This window comes from Micropterus salmoides, unplaced genomic scaffold (assembly GCF_014851395.1).
Source record: "Micropterus salmoides isolate LMB-PRFRI ecotype aquatic unplaced genomic scaffold, ASM1485139v1 Ms_hic_scaffold_3, whole genome shotgun sequence".
In the NCBI taxonomy this organism is placed as follows: domain Eukaryota; kingdom Metazoa; phylum Chordata; class Actinopteri; order Centrarchiformes; family Centrarchidae; genus Micropterus; species Micropterus salmoides.
Genome location: NW_024042261.1, coordinates 32,272,908 through 32,296,068, shown reverse-complemented (window position 1 = coordinate 32,296,068; position 23,161 = coordinate 32,272,908). Strand labels below are relative to the sequence as shown.

The 23,161-nt window shown below is 40.4% G+C and overlaps 1 protein-coding gene across 2 annotated transcripts in view; it reads right to left on the bottom strand.

The window, feature by feature from the left end:
- Positions 1 to 23,161, bottom strand: part of fndc3a (fibronectin type III domain containing 3A) — a 51,854-nt gene that overhangs the window by 24,071 nt on the left and 4,622 nt on the right. For both annotated transcript variants that reach the window (XM_038693454.1, XM_038693455.1), the window contains exon 4: positions 10,904 to 10,979. In XM_038693454.1, the coding sequence (XP_038549382.1) occupies positions 10,904 to 10,979 (76 nt within the window). The remainder of the gene's footprint in view (positions 1 to 10,903; positions 10,980 to 23,161) is intronic.

Genomic DNA, 23,161 nt, shown 5'->3' with positions numbered 1-23,161 from the left:
TCACATCAACATTTGAAAGTTTTGTTTAAAATCATAACCCCAATGTGGCTCATTATGGTAGTTGCCCGAATTAGAGACGTCACGAGAGCAGATACTTCGGTGCCAAGTCGATAACCCAAATTTTGTCCAAAACATGTCGTTACTCGTTTTGCTAGGTATCAAAGATCCAAAGCTTGAACGATAGCGACAAGTGCAGCTGCAGCGACACCTCTGCCTCGACTCGCCAAATAGAAAACAGATGCGTGTGGAAATGGGGTGACACATTCAGCGGATGTTACCTTCAATAGCTCAGCGTCAAAGCCTCAATTTCTCCAAATTAATATTTCTCCTAATTAAGTTGGACGTTTCACAGTTTTGATCACCTGAAAATCATCATTGCTAATCATGCAGTTTGCTGGACTATGAACCAAGTCTGTCAGACGCATCTGTCACTATAGCGGAGTTAGGGACCGTCTTTAATGTCCAAAACAAATCCATTTCAAATTATCAAATACTTTTGGTTTTTCCAACATAAAAAAAAAAATCTCAAACCACTGCTAATATAGATAGTGACCACCATCAACATTTCACACCTGATTGTATTGTAAGAATAATTCCAAAAATAAGTTATTTTAATAATTAGATATGTCCAGTGCAAGGTTGTAATTTAAATAGCTTGCTCATTTATGAATATATTGACATCAAATCACCTCTCATCTAACCTGGACATCCTCTCACAACTTTGACAGCTGTAAGCTGTTTTTTGTCATGTTCAAATGTTTTTATTAAAACGAGTGTGTGTTTAACTATGGGATTTATAGCTGTTTTTCTTTTTACCACGGTATCAAATTGGTATCGAGAATTGTGGAATTTTACTGGTATCGCTCTATTCTACTACATTTTTGGTAACGGCCTAGCCGGAAAAATAACTGTTACTTTAGTTTATGTTAAAGCCATCAGTTGCAAATATATCAGGAAAAGAAAAACTGTACAGTACTCGGTATGCTCGGTATGGCAAAGATGCTCTTGAAAGTGCTCCGACACTTTAAACAGCGGGTCATCTTAAACCTTCTATGCAGATAATAAATTGACCTTTACTTCCACAACCCTGGACAATCATAATAACTCATCCTATTTTGCCACCTATGGCATATGACACTTGGCAGGTTTTCACTGGAGCCATCCTCAGACATTACCTCTGTAGGGGGAAAATCCCCATGAAGTCAATTCACTCTTCTAAACCAGCGGCATTTTCAATGACTATTTCATTTAATAAACTCAATACCTATGAGTAAGAAAAGGCAGAGAAACGCATTTTTTAAAATACTGGCAAATACAAGACCACTTTACAAAAGTGCTGAGAAACAACAAAGTTTCCTGCATGGCTCTGTTGTAGGGGCCAGTGCAGCGGCTTAGCTCAGCTCAGAGAAGTGACAGCTCAGCAGAAAGCCTGGGAGAGAGACAGAGAGAGGGACCTCTGTGCCAAGTTTGCACACTCGCACATTTCTCTTCTTAGAAACTATAAACCATTTACAAGACATAAACACAAGGGCCCTAACACCAGATGTCATGCAGGAGAGCAAAAAGATCCACAACGCACACTGACCTCCCAGCAGTCTGCCTGAGGAAGAGATTTCCTGGTGTAAGCAGAGAGAAGGCATTTCTAAATGACCGGCCATAATTGGCCCATGACAACAGAGGCTGGCCTGTGTAATGAACACACCCCTTCAGGTGCTGAAGTCCAGACTCCACCTCTCAGAGGGAGAGTAACAGCAAGTGAGTGTTGACATATGGATATGCCTGTTTGTAAAGCAAACCTAGTAAAAACAAATACAGTCTAACACAACAGCCCTACAATCAATCCTACCTTCATGTAGTTTATAAAGTTCAGTTATTGTTGAAACTGTTTTCAACAGGTGCTGATTCAACTTTATGGAACTTTTGGAAGTATGTGGTTGCTGTTGGATTGTATTGTGTTTTACTGAGAAATACTTTATACAGAGTTTATACAGAGAGTAGACTAAATAGTTTTGCTATGGTATGCTTTCAGTGTTTTTGAAGCTCCTGTGTAATATAACAGTCTCTGTGGTTTGCAGATTTCTTCCACTCCTGCATTCTTGTTCTTGCCCCTAAAATCCACTGACTTCAGCTATGGCGCGTTACGGCTGCGCCGCGGTTGCTGCAGGTAATTGCGGCCATTATAGTCAATGATTGTGAGTCCACCAGACGCAGAGCGTCCCAGACGCAGGCAGTAAATTTTCACCTGTGGAAAACTCCCGATAGTAAAACCACAATAAACATAGTTAAAACAGACAAAAGAAATAATTTAACTATGTAGCCTACTTAATCAGAAGTAGAAGCACAAAAAGCAAGCACTAATGACCAAATCAACAAAATCTAAACGTAGCAATATGCAAAATAAGCAAAATCCAACATGCAAAACGCTCTGATTCTGAAATGCTCCTTTTGGAATACACAGCCTGAAGTTGACGGAACGAAACGGGGTCACGGGGAGCTGTGAAGAAGGTAGCAGAAGCATAAAAAGGACAAATTAATAACAAGTAAATAACGCTCAGCTGCTAAAAAGCTTCCTAGATGCTTCCAGTGGACTTTGACACCGGGCTAGGCACGCACCGTAGCCAGAGTCAGTGGATTCCTGGCGTTACACTGTTTGTCTCCTTTTGGCAACAAATGCTATTATTAAATAATAAATAATCATTAGAATAGGAAACGGACATTTCTTTGCCATTCTTTATCAGAGGACCAGTTTTAAATATGTTAAGGAGGGATAAGAAGCAGCCACAATGAACTGGTAGAGCTGCAGGTGACAGGCATTTAGGCTTGTGCAATTTGTGCCAACTAGAAAACCTTCAACACTTCATCAAGGTAAGTAAATCTTTCATTATGTTGGCGGCTGTGGCTTAGAGGTAGAGCGGGTCGGCCACTAATCAGAAGATCAGCGGTTCGACCCCAGGCTCCTCTAGTCCACATGTCGAAGTGTCCATGGGCAAGATACTGAACTCCATAGGTGTGAGTGTGTATGTTTGATTAGTTTCTTTGAACTGACACGGTAGCTTCTGCCATCAGTGTGTGATTGGGGTGAATGTAAATCGCCCTGAGTGGTCGGAAGACTAGAAAAGGCATGCTATATAAGTACAGTCCCTTTATTATTTATTATGCTACCGTTTAATTGAACATGACTCGCACCATGTTCATATCACTGGTTCTTATCACATTTGCTCACTTCACATGTATCCCAATCATACAGACAAATGCCATTCTTGAACTACAATGGCCATAATTTATTACTTACTAGATTAATGGTATTGTGGTTGACAGAGCTGACCTGAAGTAAATAGAGATGAAAAATGTGACCTGATGTTGTGTCTTTATATTGTATTGTATTTGTATGCAATAGATAGGCTACATTTACTATTTTAGTTTTTTCACGAAAACAGCAATAATGTCTTAAATTTGAACTGTCTCAGAAACTCAAAGATCAACATGATCCACGTTGGCACAGGTTTGGATTAGATATTAAAACAAATACACATTTCCCAAAACATCGGAACCCTCTAGTCACTTTCTGGCTGGAAACTTCTTTTAACTACTAATGCCAGATAGTCTTGTAATTTATTACTTTCTGTTGGTAGAAAAATCATTGGGAATATACTGCATTAGTCTACCTTCCAATAAACTTCATTGAACAAGACCAATAGTCTGTAGGCCTCTTGTAAAAAAAATCAAAAGGGCAAAGAGCTTTGAAGGCCCTCTCAGTGTACCTAGCCAGCAGACTGACAGGCAGTGAGTCATTTCCCTACCTAATAACACACAACAGGCTGTGTGAGGACATAAATCTCAATTCAGGGAGCATGGGAGAGTTTAGCCTGAATGAAGGCAGTCACACTGGCTCAGCCCTCATTGATTTCAGATTACAATATCATTTGAGTGGGAATTCAAAGAGTGTACTGTTAACTCCACTCACTTTTAGGACTAATAAATCATGCCGTCCTTATGCCAGGTGCCACCGTGCACCTGTGTGATGACTGATTAATGCAACTCCAGTTAGTGCCACTAATGCTGACTAACAAGAAATCTGATGAATCACATTATCATTGAATATGCCATTGTTTGTCCATTTAGAATGAAAAGCTTTGTGTGTACCGACTTGGAGAGTGTAGGGAAAAAGAAGACCAGCAGAAAGCATAGGGTGAGAGAGGTAGGATGAGGGAGCCACACACATCTAAGAGAGAGAGAAAGGGAGAGAAGAGACGCAGGGTGGAGATGGAGGGGGGGGGGGGGGGGGGGAACACCCACTCTTTTACATCAGACTGACGCACGAGTGCTGACAGAGATCAGATAGAAAAGGCCACATCCCCCCTCCCCTCCCCGAGTCAACTGAAGCATTGGTTGTGCTGACGTGGCCGTGGAGTGCCAGCCTTCCCGAGGAAGCAGCCACGGGAAAAACATCAGTCCTCCTCCACAGAACGGCAGGCTGCCACTGAGCCAAGAATAGCCACAAACAAACTGCCCGTTCTGGCAGTGTAAACAGAGGCTAGGCTACACTTTGGGAACACCATCATCTCCTGTCAACATCACATAACCTGCCTTCACCTCTCTGCCTCCTGAGGCAGGCTGACAGGATCAATTGGTGCGGTGTGTCTAAGTCGAGACGGGGCTGGAGGTTACTGAAGGGAGATGGGGATAATTGTTCAGGTTGGGTGAAAAAGCAGAGGGAGAGACTTATCAAAAGCCAGTTACATGGCCACACACATGCATGCACTTACAGAGATGCGCAAGGGTGGTGAGGCCATATTAAGCACCCACCTGTTTCCTCTCGTCTGAAAATGGATTGAGATCATTAGAAAACAAACTCAAGTGGGACTTCATGCAGATCTTTTAAGGCTTTCTGCAAACAGAGGAAACTTGGCAGACGTGGCTCTGAAATAACAGCAACAATCCAAGCAAACTGTCAGGTTTAATCAGATATACAAATGAACCCTCAATTAGATACGAAGAATAAAAAGAAGCAGAGACGGCAAGCTAGAAGCTGGCTAGGTTAAGAGATGGGAGACAAAAATCATGAAAGGCACACAGACAGAGGGCACAAGAGTGAGACAGGTTAAGACAGAGACAGAGCTGTTTCATAAAGGGGCTCTCAATAAGCTCTCAATGGCAACATGATGAACTGTGAGCCTATAAAGATGGAGCAGGCTTGATTATTAATTAGAACTAATAAATTGTCTCCATCCACCAATAGAGGAGAAAGAGGATAGGTAAGGGAAGGCAAACAGACTAACTGACAGAGGTTAATAATTACAGCTAAGCAAGGGAACAAGGCTAAGTACTGAACTGCCAATAAAACAAAAAAGTTAAAACTAATCTTAAATTTTAGCGATGACACTGTGTCAAGTGGTTCTCTTTTCGCATGACATTTTCACGCAGGATAGGTATTCCATATGGGGGTTGTACCTACAATAAGCGTAACATTGTATTAGCAGAAATCATATGTGTATGCTCGTCCTCTTCCTTGCTACTTCTCTAAAACATGCCAGTTAGCATCCAACCACCACCAATTCAGGCATATAGAGGAGGGAGCAAGTGGAAAAAGAGGAAAAGGACATTCTGTGTTGATCAATGTGCAAACCAGATTCTGAGGGAGGATGCTGTAAAATAAAACAATTTAATAAGAATAGCCTTTTTTATGTTAGTAAACTTTGTCTGAATTCATGATATTTTAAGGCATTCACATGCTTCTTGCAACACCACCAGCATGAATGATGTTTACAGGAGAGGGAATCAGTAACCTTTGTGCTTGTGTTTATTACAGAACATCACACTGCTGCTGCTGCTGCTGCTGCTGCTGCTGCTCTCAGCCAGACAAATTCAGCACGAGAAGGGCCATGACCACAGGGGCTGGATTTAAATAATGAATTATTTGGCTCAGTTCGGGACATTAACATTCTATTCTAAAACCACCGTCTCCTCCTCTAACAAGAAGCTAACCTCACAAACCCAGCAGTGACATTGATCATTTCAAAGTAAATAACATAAACAGCTGATTGGGCATGCAATTGCCCTTCTCCAGTCATCCCAAACCTGACAAAACTTAGAAGAAAAACAAAAAGGTTTTGTTGGACACCCTCCTTCTTATCATCTTCTATCATCCTCTTTACCTTTTATCCTCCCCGTTGGTATCAACGCAGCAATGGGAGAATGAGTCACAAGCTCAGTCATTCTTAGAGCTACACACTGCGGAAGCGGTGAATGAACTGCGCCTGTGTGCGCGTCCGCACGCATATGTTTGTGTACATGTACTCGGAGTTAGGTAAGGGAGGGGTGTGGGTGTATAAAAATAATGTGCTTATGTGTCTGATGTTTGCGGTCCAATTATGTGAACCATATGTGAAGAGTTTTGTTTGGGAAAGGGTGCTTGGGGTGAGGAAACACGCAACCACCCCACAATTGTGTGCATGGGTTTTAATCTTAATGGATATGAACGTGCAAGCCCATGCAATTTTATATGCTGTGTATTCCCTGTTATAATAATGGACTGACCACTGGAAGCACAATACCTGCCCCCTACTGCAAGCCCACACTTTGATGATGGTTTTATGTCCTTGCTGACCGCTCACCAGCCACAATGGAAGGTTTTGAATAAATAGAGGTATGGAAAATGAGGAAAGATAGGAGGACAGACAGACACCCCATTTCTGTTCTCCAAATAAGGAAAAATGCATGTTAATGCAAAGCTAGCTGAGGTAGTCTGGCTCGCATTGTGTTGTATCTTCCGTACAACGTGCTGGCATCCATACACAACATAACATTGCCTACAGATATTTATTTTTAGCTAACTGAAGGAAACAAGCCTCTAATAACTGATTATGCTATTCTGTGCCATGAAAGCATGTCATGGCACAGTCCTGGCTGCTCGGTTTCAGGCAGAGGTGACATGACAGTCTCAGGTCCCTCTGACAGAAAATAGACTAAGCACATCTGCAGTACCATCAGGAATGCGATGAGGTGTTTCAAAGCAATGGCATCAGAGATAAGGGACAAGAAGACAGATGGGTTGACTGACCAACCAGTATCTAACAGAGAGAAAAGGCAGACAAGCTACAAAATGAGCCAGGTGTATGCATGCACATACCAATGTGCGCGCGCACACACACACACACACACACACACACACACACACACACACACACACACACACACACACACACACACACACACACACACACACACACACACACACACACACACACACACACACACACACACACACACACACACACACACACACACACACACACACACACACACACACACACACACTCTTTAGCTCCCTGTCGAGATGCCTGAATGGCTGTCTTGGCTTTTGTAGGAGAAGACACATCTCTATCAGGCTCACTAAGCCTGATGGAACTAGACGATGCTTTCAGCCAACAACCAGAGAATGAATCATCCAAAGTGATGTGAATCACTGGCAGGCTAAGTCCGATAAAGAAGTGGATCTAATCAACCCAGTGGTCTTGATGTCGACTTGCCTCATCAGTGACCAAGCTTATCAGGTGGTCTATCACTTGGTGCCAGTAATACAGCCTTCAGATCTACAGTGGCAGACGCTGCAAAAAGGCGAACTATGGAGCGCTGGAGGTCTCAGTGGAAGCTAAGAGGGCTTGTCCACTCGCATACAGAACTCCCCTTATAGCAAGGAGGATGGCGGGATGGAAGATGCCAAATGGCCTCTCTAATTAGCCTCCCTTGCTAAAGGCCTCTCCTCCAAGGCAGATATCAAAAAAGGCAAATGCCTTCTATAAACTGCTTTTAACAAGATTGTCTGTTCATATTAAGCAGCCTATCATGCGCTAACACGACGCAATTACGCACACCCAGCTGCTAAAAATACATGATTGAATACTCGACTGTTGTTGGATGGAGCAAATCCTGAAAAATGTGTGTAAATTAGATCATCCTGGCTTTGTAACTGTGTCATGCTGTCCCTGTCAATACATACTAGGGTTAAAGGTGAAAGCATGAATATGCACAACAGACACTTAAGTGAATAGGGATAGTCTGTCGTTGTAAACACACAACAAACAAAACCAACCAACCAACCAACCACATGCGCATGTGTGCATGGATGCCCGCACGCACACTCTTCCTCCCTCGTTGCACCGCAAGCGGTGAGTCATCCCTCTATTCACGTCACCGAGAGATGAGTGCACCCTGTGACAGGCCAGTTAGTAGCAGTCACACTGATCTATGTGGCACCTCTCAGCTCTTTGTTTCGCCTCTGATGGAGAGACTATGTATGCTCGCTCCCTATTAGGAAGGTTTACTCAGCTCGTAATGGGGGGCCGGTGTGGGAGCTCAGTCAGACAGGAGTAGGGAGAAGTGCCCCTGCTTGAGCAAACTGTATGATGGCTTCTTGCCTTGGCAGCATCTCTTTATTTCACCGTTTTTGCTCCTTTGTCATCTAAACCTGGATGCCTGATGCCTATTGCACATGCCTATTGTCCCATTGTTACTCATATTCATCACAAGGCATAGTCAAAAGCTACAGATGAGATATACCACTGTCAACAGTGAGATAATAAGCACTGGTCTATACATGGGTCATTAAATATATGCTAAAATGTGGAACGCCTGCCTGTTGTGGTTACTAAGGGTAGCAAACATTATTCATTCACTAACCTTTATCATGCCATCATCCTTTTTTTCTGTATTAAATCAAATTAACCATTTAAGAGAGAAAAAAAAAAAGAGTGGCCTGTAAACATGGAGGGATGTCTGTGGAGCAAGCCATAAACAAAGCAAATCATTTTCAGATCTATGTTTTCCCAGGCAACTACATTTTATCATAATCGTTTACAATTATGGACCCACAGCTCTACCTCCTACAACTACTCCTCCAGCTGTCTTCCGTTCACAATGTCAGCAATGTGTTGGAGCCAGACTTCATTGTTGTTGTCACAAAGCCAGCGCAATCATCAACAATTGAGGAGAAGGAAATGACAAATAGGAATGTGTAACACATCTTCCTCAAACATCGCCTTTCTGCCCTATCTCCTCTGCCAACACACTGTAATTATACCATATGCCTATTTTACATTATGACAGTCGTGCACAGCCCATTTTATCATCTGTCAAATTAGCAGGAAGAATAGCATGCCAAATGACATACAGGTAGCAAAGCCGATGAGGGGATAAAAATGACTAGGAGTTTATGTAACACAGGAGTTTTTTATGGGTAAAAAGCAGGGGTGACACATGCTGTACTACAGGAAGTGTTGTCATAAAAACATCAATACAAATTAAGTTGATGCATTTATATGCAAAAAGTACATTTTCTGGAAGAAAGTTTGTGCGTCTGTTCTTAACTGGTCAGCTTCCATGTGTACTGCCTATTTTTCATCATGTTAGGATACATATTTCATTTAACTAGTTTTTGTTTAGTTACAGAGCGATTTCCAGGCAACCCGGCCTGTTTTGGGCCAATTACAACCGTTTATCTAGTAGATGAGAGCAACACATCTGGTTGCTTTGTCCATGCCTCATGCCCCCGCCCCTTTTTGGGTGACATCAGCCCCTAGGTCGGGTAGTTTTGTTTTTGCCAATAATGTCACTGAAATCACAATTTGGAACATGAAGTTGGAGACTTATCATAAAACTGTGAGGTGTTAAGTTCATTATGTACATAATCTGCCAACTAAAATGTATTTCTGACAAAATCCATGACATTATGTTTAGTTCACTACGTCACTGTCATCACATTGACTTCAAACCTTTAAGTCAATTTGACAGTGATTCATTAGCACCGTCAATGGCTAGCTAAGTTGCTGCAATTGCACTGCAGGGGTTTGCGAATAGGCTGGTGAAGGTGTTTTGCTTAGTACCAACAGTATGTTTCAACAAAACAGAGGGGGAAAAAACAGCATACTGCAGTCAGTGCTAGCGAGCTAGCTTTAGTTAACTTAAGCCTTTTGATATAGGCTAACATTAGGCTTTTGTTGATAAGAAAGATGAGTTTTCTGTACTTCGGACAGGATTTGGTAAAAGTAAATTTACCAACTGGCTCCGCTGGTCACCTTTCATAGTTCTGATTGGTTTTAGGTCAACCCAATTGCATCCAAAGTCATTTTGGTCTGCGCCCATTGATATAGTCCATTGGAAATAAAAAATGAGAGGCGATGCCGGACCACATTTGTTAAACACCTACATGAAACCCTAAGGGAACTGCAAGATCCCTTAGCAATCTCATGATAAGATGAGAATTTTCTATGTCTCAACACTGGATTTTAAAAAGTCTCTTGATTTGTCATAATTATCTACACGTACAGGCAGAGAGATTCTAAGCTCCTTTGATTTCGTTTTACCTCCCTTCAAAAAATGTTCATGTACATTTGAATAAATCAACCACACACAAATGTACAGTAAAAAACCCTGCCTGTGTTTGTGCTCTTGAAAAAGTGCAAATTCATCACGTTTTCTTTAAGCACAATCTCCTTGTAAGAGTGTTTATTTTTACAGGTGACCAAATTAAATACTCAAAACCACTGAATCCAAACAAATGTCTTTTTGAGAAAGTAACTAAATTAATTATTTGAGTTTCTGTTTTGCCTACGTGAAGAGTTATCTTATATTATACAAGAAGAACCATTTATTGCACTGAACATCACCTGAGCCACTCGATATTAGGAAGGTTTTATTATTAAGATATTCACTTCAACTATATTGCTCAGTTCTCGATATTTTCCATATTTGCTGTATAAATTAATTTAGACAAGTCTCTTGGCTTTCCATAGACATCAGGGTATAAGAAGACTATTAAGTACTAAGGTCTATTAAATGATTTATACATTTCCTGAAGCAGAATTACACTGAAAGGATATGCATAACAACAGAACAGCTTTCTTACCTGTGATACACTGAAATTGACCATCCTCTCGTCGAATAGTGAAGGCCTCACCTGGGTTTACCTGCACCAGGATTACCTGTGGCAAAACAAAGCAACATTTCATTGGACTAATCTAATCTTTGTTAACTTTCACGCTTGTTGTACAGGGAACAGTTTTTTTTATTATTTTGTTATTTATTAAAACCGAAGCCCCATTTGTACATTGACAATTTTACGTGGTGGCATTTGTGTAAGCAGAAGCTACAGTTGAGTTTTAGTAAAAGCAGCAATGTTTCTGTGTAAAGCACGCAGCAATCTCATACCATGTCAACATGTAGGGGATACAGGCAGAGGAAGGTCCAAGCAAATGAAATAACACAGCATCAGTAAGAACAAAGAAGCACAAAGCTGTCTTCTATGGGACACATGCTCCAGCCTGTTTCACTTCAGATAGGTCACCTTTAACTTTCAATCACCCCCAGCAGTTGTTTTCAGGACAAAAACCCATGAATCAACAAAATCAACAGGAGAAATTAACCGAGAGCAAGATTGACAATCTATGGGGCTGAGGTGGCAGCAAGTCTTTCTCCAATGTGGTCCTCAATTTAGCTGGGGGTATAAACAATCTTCATTTTCAACAGAATATTTTTTTTAAATGGGAGATTTAAATGAGAACAGCAATGACCACTGACATACCTGGACAAATCAAGCCATCAATAGTACACTTTGTGTGTGTGAAAGGGGGTAGGGGGTGTTGATTGTAACAGACACAATCAATACACAAGCTCATGTTCTACATCAACTTTCACTGTCAATTTCAAGAGACATCATCCATAGAATGTAGGATTGTTTGTAAGAGGCAGTATAGTATAATAAATACAGCTTTGAGTTTACAAATCAAATATGTATTTTCAGTTCATATTTAGTCAGACAAACCATATTAAAGACTTAAGAGTTGGTGGATGACTTTAATGAAGCAATAACTGGAACAAGACGACAAGCAGACAAATATCAATAAAAACCATTGTCTCTGCAAAAAGGCATAAGAACAGCTAGGCCTAATCGTGGATAACAAATAAACTCAATACTCAATGAAACTTTCACAACAATATATTTAAATAGCTGCTCATTTTGTATATCAATAAAAAATGGTTGAATTTAATTGATAACTACTAAAAGTATGTGTTAATATATGTAAATTTACTTTTGTGTCAGTGTCATATTTAATAAATGAAAAAGTAAATATGACATAAAAACAATAACCTGTACATTCCAGGGACATTCAACAGATGTTGCCTACAGATGAATTAATATTAATATATTATATAAAAAATAATGAGTAATTTATCTGACGCTTTTATCTAAAGCAACTTACAATTGCTATATATGTCAAAGGTCACATGCCTCTGGAGCAACTAGGTCTTAAGTGTCTTGCTCAGGGACACGTTGGTGGATGTCACAGTGGGAACTGAAATCGGGTCTCTCACACGAAAGATATATCCACTTCACTATCCCAACACATAAACTATGAAAATTGAAACAGGAAGCAAAGGAAGTGGTTTATTATTTAAACCCATTTTTGACATAGTAAAAAAGTAACAATAAGCCTCTGTCTAAAAATATTGTGTCAATATTGTAAATTAAAATGCTCAGAAATTGTGACTTTTATCAAACTGTTTCTCCCAATACCAAAAAAAGGTTTTAAGGCTTTACATACATTTTTAATGTTTAACCATAAACCTAACAATTTTAAACTGTTAATATTGCATACCATTTATTGATTTCATCATGGCTGTTGGAAATGTCAGGTACACACTGCTACCCTGAGTCATGCTGTTTCTGTCATTACAAAAGAATTAAGCGTCAGAACAAAAAAAGGTGCATTTTGTCCAAGGAAAAAATTTTTAAAACCATTTCAATGTTTCTGACAATCTCACTCCCCTTTGACAGCAGCCAAATAAAACAAAAATGATTAACAGAACTGAAGATTAACCATCTGTATTTCATTCACTTAATCAACAGGTCCGATTGTAATAAAATCCCTGAAACCCCTCACAACGACTCATCTCAAATTCATCATTAACATATTCTTATAAACTCCAAAACAACACATATAACTAGGTTTTTGTTGCCCGGCAATGTGTGTGGGCGCTAGTTACCTCACTCTTGTGGAAGTCGCTGTCATAGAATCTACACTCCCCTGGCAGAGGGCTTTGGCTATGGTTCTCTTCAAGCACAGAAATCATCAGCACCTCCATCTCTGACACTGCTCCCATTCATGTGCTCAGCACGGAGAGGAAAGAGCCCTTTGACTGCCACACACAGAAGCTCATATGTTCATACACACCCACATAGGCAGCGTCAGCAGCAAGTGTAGATTGGGGGGGGGTATGGGCTTGTGGGGTAGGTGGGGGAGGCTGGGAGGTGCAGGGCCAAGGGAGGTCTACCTTTTCAAATGTAATCCACAACACTGGAAGTTACATTTGACATCAATACTGATTGACATTCATTGCACGTTCATAAAATCAAAAGAAAGGAAAGTATGCTTGCAAAAGATCTGACTGCTACTTACTGTTGCCCGCATTGCTTTTTCTCATTCAGGCGTCGCTATTCACGCTGTCACAAAGAAAGGAAAAGATGCTCCAGGGTCTATCAGACCCTCCACCACTTCACCCAACCCTCATGAGAAATCATATGACCTGCAATGCTAACACATCTGGCTGGGCTAATCCTTTACACCCTCCACTTCCATCAACTCCTGCACAAAATACAGGAAGAAACTGGCGAGAGGTAAAGAGTGCAGCAGGAGCTATGTAGGCGGATGGGGCTTAGTCTCTTCCGCTCGTTGTAGCCTTCACAGAAAGCGTGGCGTGAATCTCATGTTTGCTTAGCCTGGTTCAGCCTCATCTGCTCCATAGCGGCACTCTCTGCAGCAGGCGGCTTGTTCACTCTTGCCTCTGGCTTCAGTGCAGCCTCCCTACCGTCATGTATCCACAGCAACCCCTTCAACAAATAAGCCACAGCGATGTCCGCGCCAAACCTTCAGAGAAGGGATTGAAACCTTATCAGCAGTGGCCACTCTCCGGAAAGGGAGGCGGATCAACCCAAGAAAACATGACCAAATTAGAGAAGGACTGGATGATGCCTCAGTTTGCTATTCAGTTTCCTCCTTGACTGTGTGCCAGCTCAGTTAACGCCTGTTCTGCTCCTTAATTTGGTTAATTTAAATAGTATTCCATCAGGGTGTGATAATAGCGCAGCTGAGCTGACAAAGGTATAAAGGTTCCACAGTGTGGGGAGTCCTTTGTTCTGCCTTTTTTCACAACAACAACAATGGCGTGAGGGAGCCGAGCGACCCACGCAGCTTCTGAGGCTGACATATACGACTACGCTACAGTCCCTCTCCCTCCCTCCCTTCTCTCCCTCCCCCTCATACTCTCTCTGGCTCTCTCTCCCATTCATAGAGCAACATGCCATACACCCTCTCTTAATACTCCGATCGATGTGAGAGGAGATGAGGTGGTGGGAGATCAATTGCAGAGCTCCAGCGCTGGCGACAATTATACCCTCGAGTTCTCTACCGTCTTCAGAGATCACAAAGCAGCACACTGACAGTCAAAACAGAGACCCTATTTGTATAGCGACACAATAAACAGAGCTTGCAAGTATTTACTGCTTCAGTAACATCTGTCCTCATTCATTCAACATGGATCATTCCTTAAAGCGACAGTGCTGATCACTTGATCAGCATGTGCCAAGTTAAAAGACACTCTGCGTCACTGATACTGCTGCGCAAGGAGTGCACCTATGATACATTCCACAAAATTAACTTCTATGGTTCGTTTAAAAAAGATGAATTTAAATTCTTGCAGCAGTGATCAAGGTCCATGTACAATAGGCTTATGAAGTGAAATCACTTTAGGAAAATATGGAAGAAGAATACTAAGAAAAAAGAAACAAAACATTTTAGAACACACAGGCATAAGGGGTTACAATTTCAAATTGATCAAATTAACCATCTATATGGCCATTTTACTGAGAACCTGTACAATCAAGGACTTTGGGATGTTAATTCAGGATAGTGCCCCCTTTAGGCTATTTAAGTAAATTTTATATACATTTGAAATACATGTTGCAGTAAACCAAACAAACCAAAGTTTTAGATGTGTTTTTTTGCAGAGCAAATAACATATAGATTATGGACAAATGCTATCTAATTTGATAGTGATTAAAAACCACAGCAAACCCTTAGTAACTAAACTCCTGAGATTCTATTTATTGAACTATAGACGGTTAAGAACAACTAGATCAACACAATAAACCCTAAACATTTAACTCAGCACAACCAAAACAAGCACATTTTTTGTTCCTTGTTACAATTCCCCACATATATACACTTATACAATATACAATAACAGAGACTGATATTACAGAACAATTTGTATGAAATTCAGCCAAAATATTATATAAAATAAAATATATATAAAGTTACAACTGCATAATATTGTGCTGTTGTGTGATATGATTAGTGTTTTTGGGTTTAGAATATAGACAGATTATTAAGATATTTTGAGGAATTTACAAAGCTGCTGTTGATACACTCAAGCTCTACCAAAGCCAAGCCAATAGAATGAATGTATCAATGACTAGCGGATATCAGAAACCATCTGAATGATGACTTGAAAGCAGACAGACTCTGAAACAGTGCTAGGATACTGCAAAGGTTACTTTTCACACAGATGACTAAGCACAGTAATGTGCAATGGTTTCCTGGTCACATTCACAACAGGCCTACTTTTATTTTATTTTTTACATGGAAGAAACCATGCATTAAGATAACAGGAACAAAGGAAATCCCATACACAGCCACAAATACATATAACAGTATGTCTGAAGGTTAAACAATATATGTTGTTCCGATCATTGTAAAGATGTCCATGTACGCAAAGAGAGTGTGGATCAATTAGCACACACCGTCACACAGGTGGCCACTGTTGTTTTTTATTACCCCAGAGAATGGGCTTGCTCTGGGTGATGCTCACGGCTGTTAGCTCTGACGTTTCTCAGCCACTAGTGACTCAGTGCAGGTTTCTCACTATTTGTTCCTCTTAATTGTTTACTGTGCGTTGATGTGACATAGCAGCTGGGTGGACAGGAAACGACCGCCAAATGACACAGGGAAAATCCTGCCAGTGATGGAACTAGCCAGGAACTAACCCAGTCTCCCTGCAGCTGATGGCATACGCTTACGTGTGCAATTATAATTCAAGGCAATCCTCCATCTTCCAGGATCCCTTGGAAACGTTGCATGACAGGATAGTAGGATAGAAACAGACAGGGGGAAAAAATCTTTCCAAGTGGTGTTCATGCTGTAGCAAGTCTTTGTAAATATTAGTTATCCTCTTAGCAATATGTCACAGAGGAGATACAGAGAACAAAATAGTATCAAAGCACACAGTCAACCATACACATCCATGTATTATCTGAAACCTGAGCCACACCTTATTTTCCACCAGCTTTCTGTTAACTATGTTAATTCGCTTTTTTGTTTCCACTCAATATCTCAGCATATTTCTATTAACAGCACAACCTACACCAACTATTACTGACTAATGAAGACTTAGGGTTTTGTATTATGTGATATTGGTATTAGTGTAAAGTATATTATGTTTAAAAGGGGCACAATTATGTTGACATTATATGGTGACATCTGTTTCAGGTACATCCCTTAGTGATTCTATGAACAAAACCTCACATTTTTTACATCTGCCATTTAAATTTTTCCCCCAATAATTATTCAACCAATGACAAAGTCTACATCAGTTTGGTAAACCTGTACTTTGTCATGTCTCCACCCATACAGTCTATGGTCTCCACATTCTTTCTAAATTTGATGAGACGTCATTGAACTAATTTCAAATATGATTTATTATGGAGTCTTGGTCTGGGTGCATGTTAAGTATCACTGTCTAGCTAAATGTCAAATCAGCACACAAATAAAGAAGGATGCTGCTATGAAGAGCATTTATACTCATGACTATGCCTGTATATGGCTCAGGTTGTTGCTCCCTTTAATATCTTCTATAAAATTCTGCCTGATAGAGAGATCTCTATTACAGCTATTACAATGTTTGTTTAATCAGACCACATTGTCTTTTGGCTCATGCCTTCTGCAAATTTCACATTAATTTCTGCAAACTCCAGGCATGCTGTCGTATGCTTTTTTTTCTCCTCAGAAGTACCTTCCATCTGGCTCCCCTACCGCATAGCCCAGACTTGTAGACTGCTGAACTGAGTGTATTCCTTCCAGAGGAAACTCTCATCATAGCTAAAGCACTTTGTACATCTGTAAGAGTTGTCATTAGGTACCAGGTCAATGTCCTGGCAAAGGTCCTTCTATCTTCGACTTTGTTTGGTCTGTCAGTCAGCCTGCTCCAGGTAGTGGCCATTTTTAATACCGAAGCCTTATGTGCGTCTCCTGAATTTCCAACACATTAAAATTTACATTTTACTCTTTTCCACAGACGTATCTTTTCTCCCTGGGTTGTCTCCCTCCATCCAGCCAGAGTGTTAGCATCAAAATACTGATGCTAACACTGATTCAGGTGCGTTCTTTCTACCATTACTACATAAAATTGCATTTTAAACTGACAAAACATTACGCTATGGTTTGTGTTTAATTAATGTTACTATTTTCATTTATCTATTTAATATGCAAGGACCGTGTACTACAATATTAAACATAAATGTTGACATCTGCTGTATTAGCTTAAAGCTTTCAGTCCATATCTTGATCAACTGTTGTACTTTAATGGTTACTGAGTTGAGCTCAGATCAGTATTTGTTTTACTTAATTTACTTGATAAAATATTCAGTACCAGTTTTTTTGCTTTCAGTATTGGTGCAGACATAATGGTATGGTTTGTCTCACTGGTTTAGATGAAAGTGTCCTAAACACTGCTGAGTCACGCACTGTCCACCTCCTCACAAGAGTTGACAAACAGTGGGCTCACCCTCATCTTCACAGATGATTCAGTGGCTGAACAGGAGACAAGCATAGTGGGCTGCATTTTTGTCACAACATCTCAAGCCCTCTGGCAACTTGTGTGAAGCACATGTCCAAGGCCTTGTCTCCTGTGTCTGGCTATAGCATACAAGGCCAGCACCAAAGATGGAGTCGGGAGTGCGACCTCACTATTCTACAGTAATATTAGCCCACGCATGGCACGTAGCCATAAGCAGACCACACACTCATGGCTGGGTGCTCGCTGTTCAGTTCATGCACTTACTATTTAATGCTGGGTGTTCTTTCACACAACAAGAGCAAACAGTCATCTCAAGTCACAGAACAGTGGTTCTCAAAGTGGGGTCCTGTGACCCCCAGGGGTTCTTGAAGGTGTTAAAGGGCATTCCAGCAAATAGGGGGAATCCTTTATTATCACTATAATTACATCCATACACATCCTGTACTAAAACATCTAAAAAGGAAAAATCAGATAGGGGACCCTGTGACAGAATCTTATTAAATGGGGTCCGTGTTCCAATTTGGGTCCTGTCATGTGAAGATTTTAAAAACAACATAATTACATGTGAATAACACCATGTTAGATTAGAAAGGAAATTCAAAGCAATTTCTCTTTCTACACTATTCTTCAAATGTACTATGTAGTCATTAAGGATTATTATACATTATACGTATTTCCTGAAAGACTGAATGAGTCCTAGGAAAGGGTTTCTGCACAGCAAGAAGTTCTACCACTCTTGCCACCACTGAGAATATTCTGGAAAGTAACTGCAATGAACTATTTCTGCTTAACAGCTTATACAATTTTTCTCAAAATGTGTTTTTCACTTACAGTCTATGAGGTTACAAACCCAGACCTAACAAACATCAAAACAGAACAACGAAAGCACAAGCACAAAGGACATGAAACCATTAAATGGCAGGTCTAATGAAAAAGAGTAATGAACAAAATGGAAGAAAATATGCATACCCATCAGCACAGACAACAGCCAAGTACGTAAGACATTAGCTGTGCTTAAAAATTGACAGAAACAGACTGATTCATCTATTACCAATTTAGCTACAAACCAAATGGCAAGAGCAGAAAAACCCGGTGCTGGGGAGGGGGGAATAAATGGATGGAAGCAGTGAATCATACTGTAGACAAATCTCTAAAAAGGAATCATCTCAGGTAATGATCCCAAGACAACAGCTTCCTCTCTGACTCAGAATAATTGGTCCAACAGAGCGTTAATACCAAGCCAAGACTGGGAAAAAGAAACCAAGAACAAAGAATGAGGTGTCCTTGCAGCTTCTCCAACTAAAAAGGTCAGAAACGGCGGGGTCAGCCATCGCTGTGAATCCTCTTCACTGTCACCACAGTCCTGCCTCGCTCTGTCAGAGCCCAGACCCCTCCAGTGGTTCCTGTTCCTCACTCTGCAGCTGTCATGATATTTACACACCTCCTCAGACACACAACACACATAAGCTACATCTTATTCACAGCAACGTTCAAACAACAAAACTTGAAAAGTTCATGAAAATCAAATAGTGCAAAACTCGTGTCTGTTTTTGTAGCAAAAACTTCAGAGAAAGCATTGTATTTAGTGCCAGCTTCAAAAGTAAACTAACATTGCTGAACAATTAATGCAATGAAAGTAGGGGTGTAAAGATTACGATTCTAAATCGAAAATCAATTGATTTCGACCTCCATCGTCAAAAGCAGGATCGAAGCTTCTCGCAGGATTTATTTTTGCTCCACCCCTATTTCGTGAGTGTCAGAAGAAAAAGAAAATAAAACAACAACATTTCAAAGGCAACACAGTGTACCTTAATGGTCTCCTGAACTTTTCGAGACACCATGGCCACTGTCGGAGATGACAAAGAAACAACAGAACTGGAAAATTCTCCTGCTTCCCTGAAGTCACCGATATGGTGATATCACCAATTAACGCGTTGTTGACCAGGATTAGAAATGCCTTTTTGCAGGTGAGGATAGTCAAGCTGTTATTGTAAAGTGCCTTTCAGCCATCTGCTGACTTTTCTTATCTGCAGCTGGCCAATCACAGCGCAGTATAGGTCTCACTCTAACTGAGGTCCGACACAAAATGTGCCGTTTTCTAGCTTTTCTTTTTGCTGTATTTTTCCAATAGATGGTCAAAGCTGTTCCCGGGGCACTTGTAATAATTACAGTCTCTACCCAGAGAGGTTGAAAGGAGAAGTATGATTTATTCCCTTTCCAAAACCTAAAACAAATCCAGAAAAATGTTGACTGTGTATTGTTCCTAATGTAATGTTAGTTAGCTAACGCTAGCTAAATTACTACTGAATCTAACGTTATATAACCCTACTGTTCTGCTTTTTAATGATTGTAATAGTAATTAGAGACTAGAGCTGTCCATGAACAGTGTTAATCCTTAATATTGTCGTCCTCTTTCTCAATAGTGAGGTAATGCGGTGGTTCACTTTCACACTGTGATTGGTAAAGCTTAAGCTTCTGTCTTTATTTTTTTCACGTCAGTTTGACAGCCTGAATAAAACCTTCAAATGTCTAATGCAACTGCAAAACTGTTTGCGTCTTACTGAGATCGCATTTACCAAAAATTTGATAATATTTCTCCAGAGAGTGAAGTAATAGACAGTGGCAGCAACGACAGTTTGTCGGACTTAGCAACAGTAACTATGCTTAGCGAAGGGTCAATTGACCCTTTGCTAAGTAACTAAGGGGACTTAGTTACTGTTGCTAAGTCCGACAAACTGTCGTTGCTTAAAGAAGAATATGAAAATGTAAATAACAGTTATCAGGGCATAAAACCAATGATCTGTTCAAATCAAGCCTTGAGAGTCTTACATACCATTATTTGAGAAAATTGATTTAAGAGAAAACCAAAGATCAATCAATACAGAATCACAAACCCAGTTGGGAAAAGTATAATAGTATCTGTGCCCCTGAGTCTAAAGTACGTGTGCTTGTATATGTGACCCACCACTCTTTTGCTAAAAAACAGAATAATACCCACATACAACAGATCAGTGCGCAAAAAAGAAATGAAGCAACTCTCTAAAAAAAACAAAAAACAAATGAAACAATACTTTACAAGACATAAAATATATTGGTACAGCACAAACCTCAGTGCTCTGAGGGAAGCCAACCATGCTAGCATTAGCAACTTACACTCACACCCACCTCCTCATGGTCAAAGGTAATGACTGATTTAATAAGCCACTACATTTGCAAGGACATGCACCCATATAGCATTGTTGAAAATGATGGCTACAGATGAATGAAACTGACCCTGAAACTGCAGTGCACAATATCCAGTTCAGGCAGCATTTCAGTGAAAAATAATCACGTAATGGGCACAGCCCAAAAGGTTCACTTGTGTGTCATTTAAGGATGCACTGAAATAAAAATTCTTGGCCAAAGCTGAAAGCGGATATAATGAAAAAAATTGCCGAATACCGAACAAGTACATTCACATTTTTACCATTTTTTTAACCAGTGCATAAATTAAATACCGTAAAACTTTGATTAATAGCCCGGGCTTTTATTTGTAAAAATCATTGAATTCACCCTGCCTTTATCTGGGACATGCGTCCGTATGGGACAGGCTGATGAAGGAACGGATACATTCGAACTTAACGAGCACTTTAAAAGGTAACGTGAGTCTGCACTTTTTTTTCCTTTTCATCTCTTATACCATGCAGGTTACACTGGTAAATCTGTAAGAATTAGACTTTGGGGCTTGTTATTTTGTTAAATTAACTGAACAATTGAATTGTGGAGAATCTAACCAATCTTGAACCGAACGATGTGTAGCATGTCCATACTGACATATTGATCATACGCTTAAACATTAATATTTGTATTAACGATCTCAGCAGCTTAGAAGCAGTTGAAAATGTGCTTTTTACTCAGTATTTCCCACAGGATTTGGAGAAACTATGGTGGGTGGGTCCGAGGCCCAAGAGGCTCTAGTAAAGTAAATTACATGTGTCCATTTACTTTTAATGTAATACGTTTTATACTGTGAATATAATCCAATTAATCTTATTTCCATACTGTATAGATACCTTATTGTGAACAATGGACGTTGTCACATGTATCCTCGCGCTAAATTCATCAAGTCCGACCCAATATGATAAATGTTGTATGTGGTTCTCGTATCGGGTAACATGAAGACATAGCTTCTCTTCAGGTAGGACTCTCATACTGCAACAATTGTCTTTATAAAGAGAAACTGACAGGATAAAGCCGCTAACCTGCCTGTCAGCTCGCTCTGGTCCGTTTCCGTTACCATAAAAGCTTGAATATGCGTGCACGAACTGCGGTTAGCTTAATCGCCTTCTCAGAAACGAGTGACAGAAACACTCAAAGCAGGTCAGACCGTTTGTTGCCTTTTCTAAGAAGTCAGCCACAGATAGAGTGGATGTGCTAGGAGACAATTCAGCGGAACAGTGTCTGCAAACATCGATTTTGGCGTCTTTCTCGGACACCTTAAAATGCTTCCACACTGCCGACATGTCGATGTAATTGTTCGGTAAAATTTAATCTGAGTTTTGACTTATTAGGCCGAACACCAAAAGTGCTATTTTTTGCCTATTATTTTCGGTGGCTGAACATTCGGTGCATCCCTAGTATCACTTCCCATTGTTCACTAGTGATGCTGTAGCAGGAGGCATAATTTGTTTTAGCAATAGGTCCTTAATACTTGAAACAAAGCATTCTTTACTATTAATTTTTGCTATTTTGCCATTGATACTATTGTTTTTTAGCTACAACCATATAACACGAAACATGAAATATATTAAAGAACAACAAATTGTAGCTCAACAGCAATGAATTGTTTCTGTATGTAATTGTAGACCGTGTATCTGGATATATGTCCAATATGTCTGAGAGGGACACACAACACCCCTAGCGCATAGAAAGTCATCGTGCTGTGGTTCGAAAAACACAGTGCTATCTGATATTTGTTATTCCTCCTCATACACATTTCAGTACATTTCAGCGATCATGAACATGCAGTGCCTCAAATTGGTCTGAGCAGCAGGGTGGTAATGATGTAAGCCAGGAAGGACTGGCAGCATTTTATTCCTTTAGCACTCTAACACTGTAAACCCTGACAGGGGACGGGAACAGGTAATCAGGTAACCTTTGTGGGAGGTGGTAAGGTAACTGAATTCCATGAGAACAACACACTCACAGCCCAACACAACCAGCAAAATTTGATCTCTACGTGAACAAAGCGGGATTCAGGCGAGGGTTTTTCCAC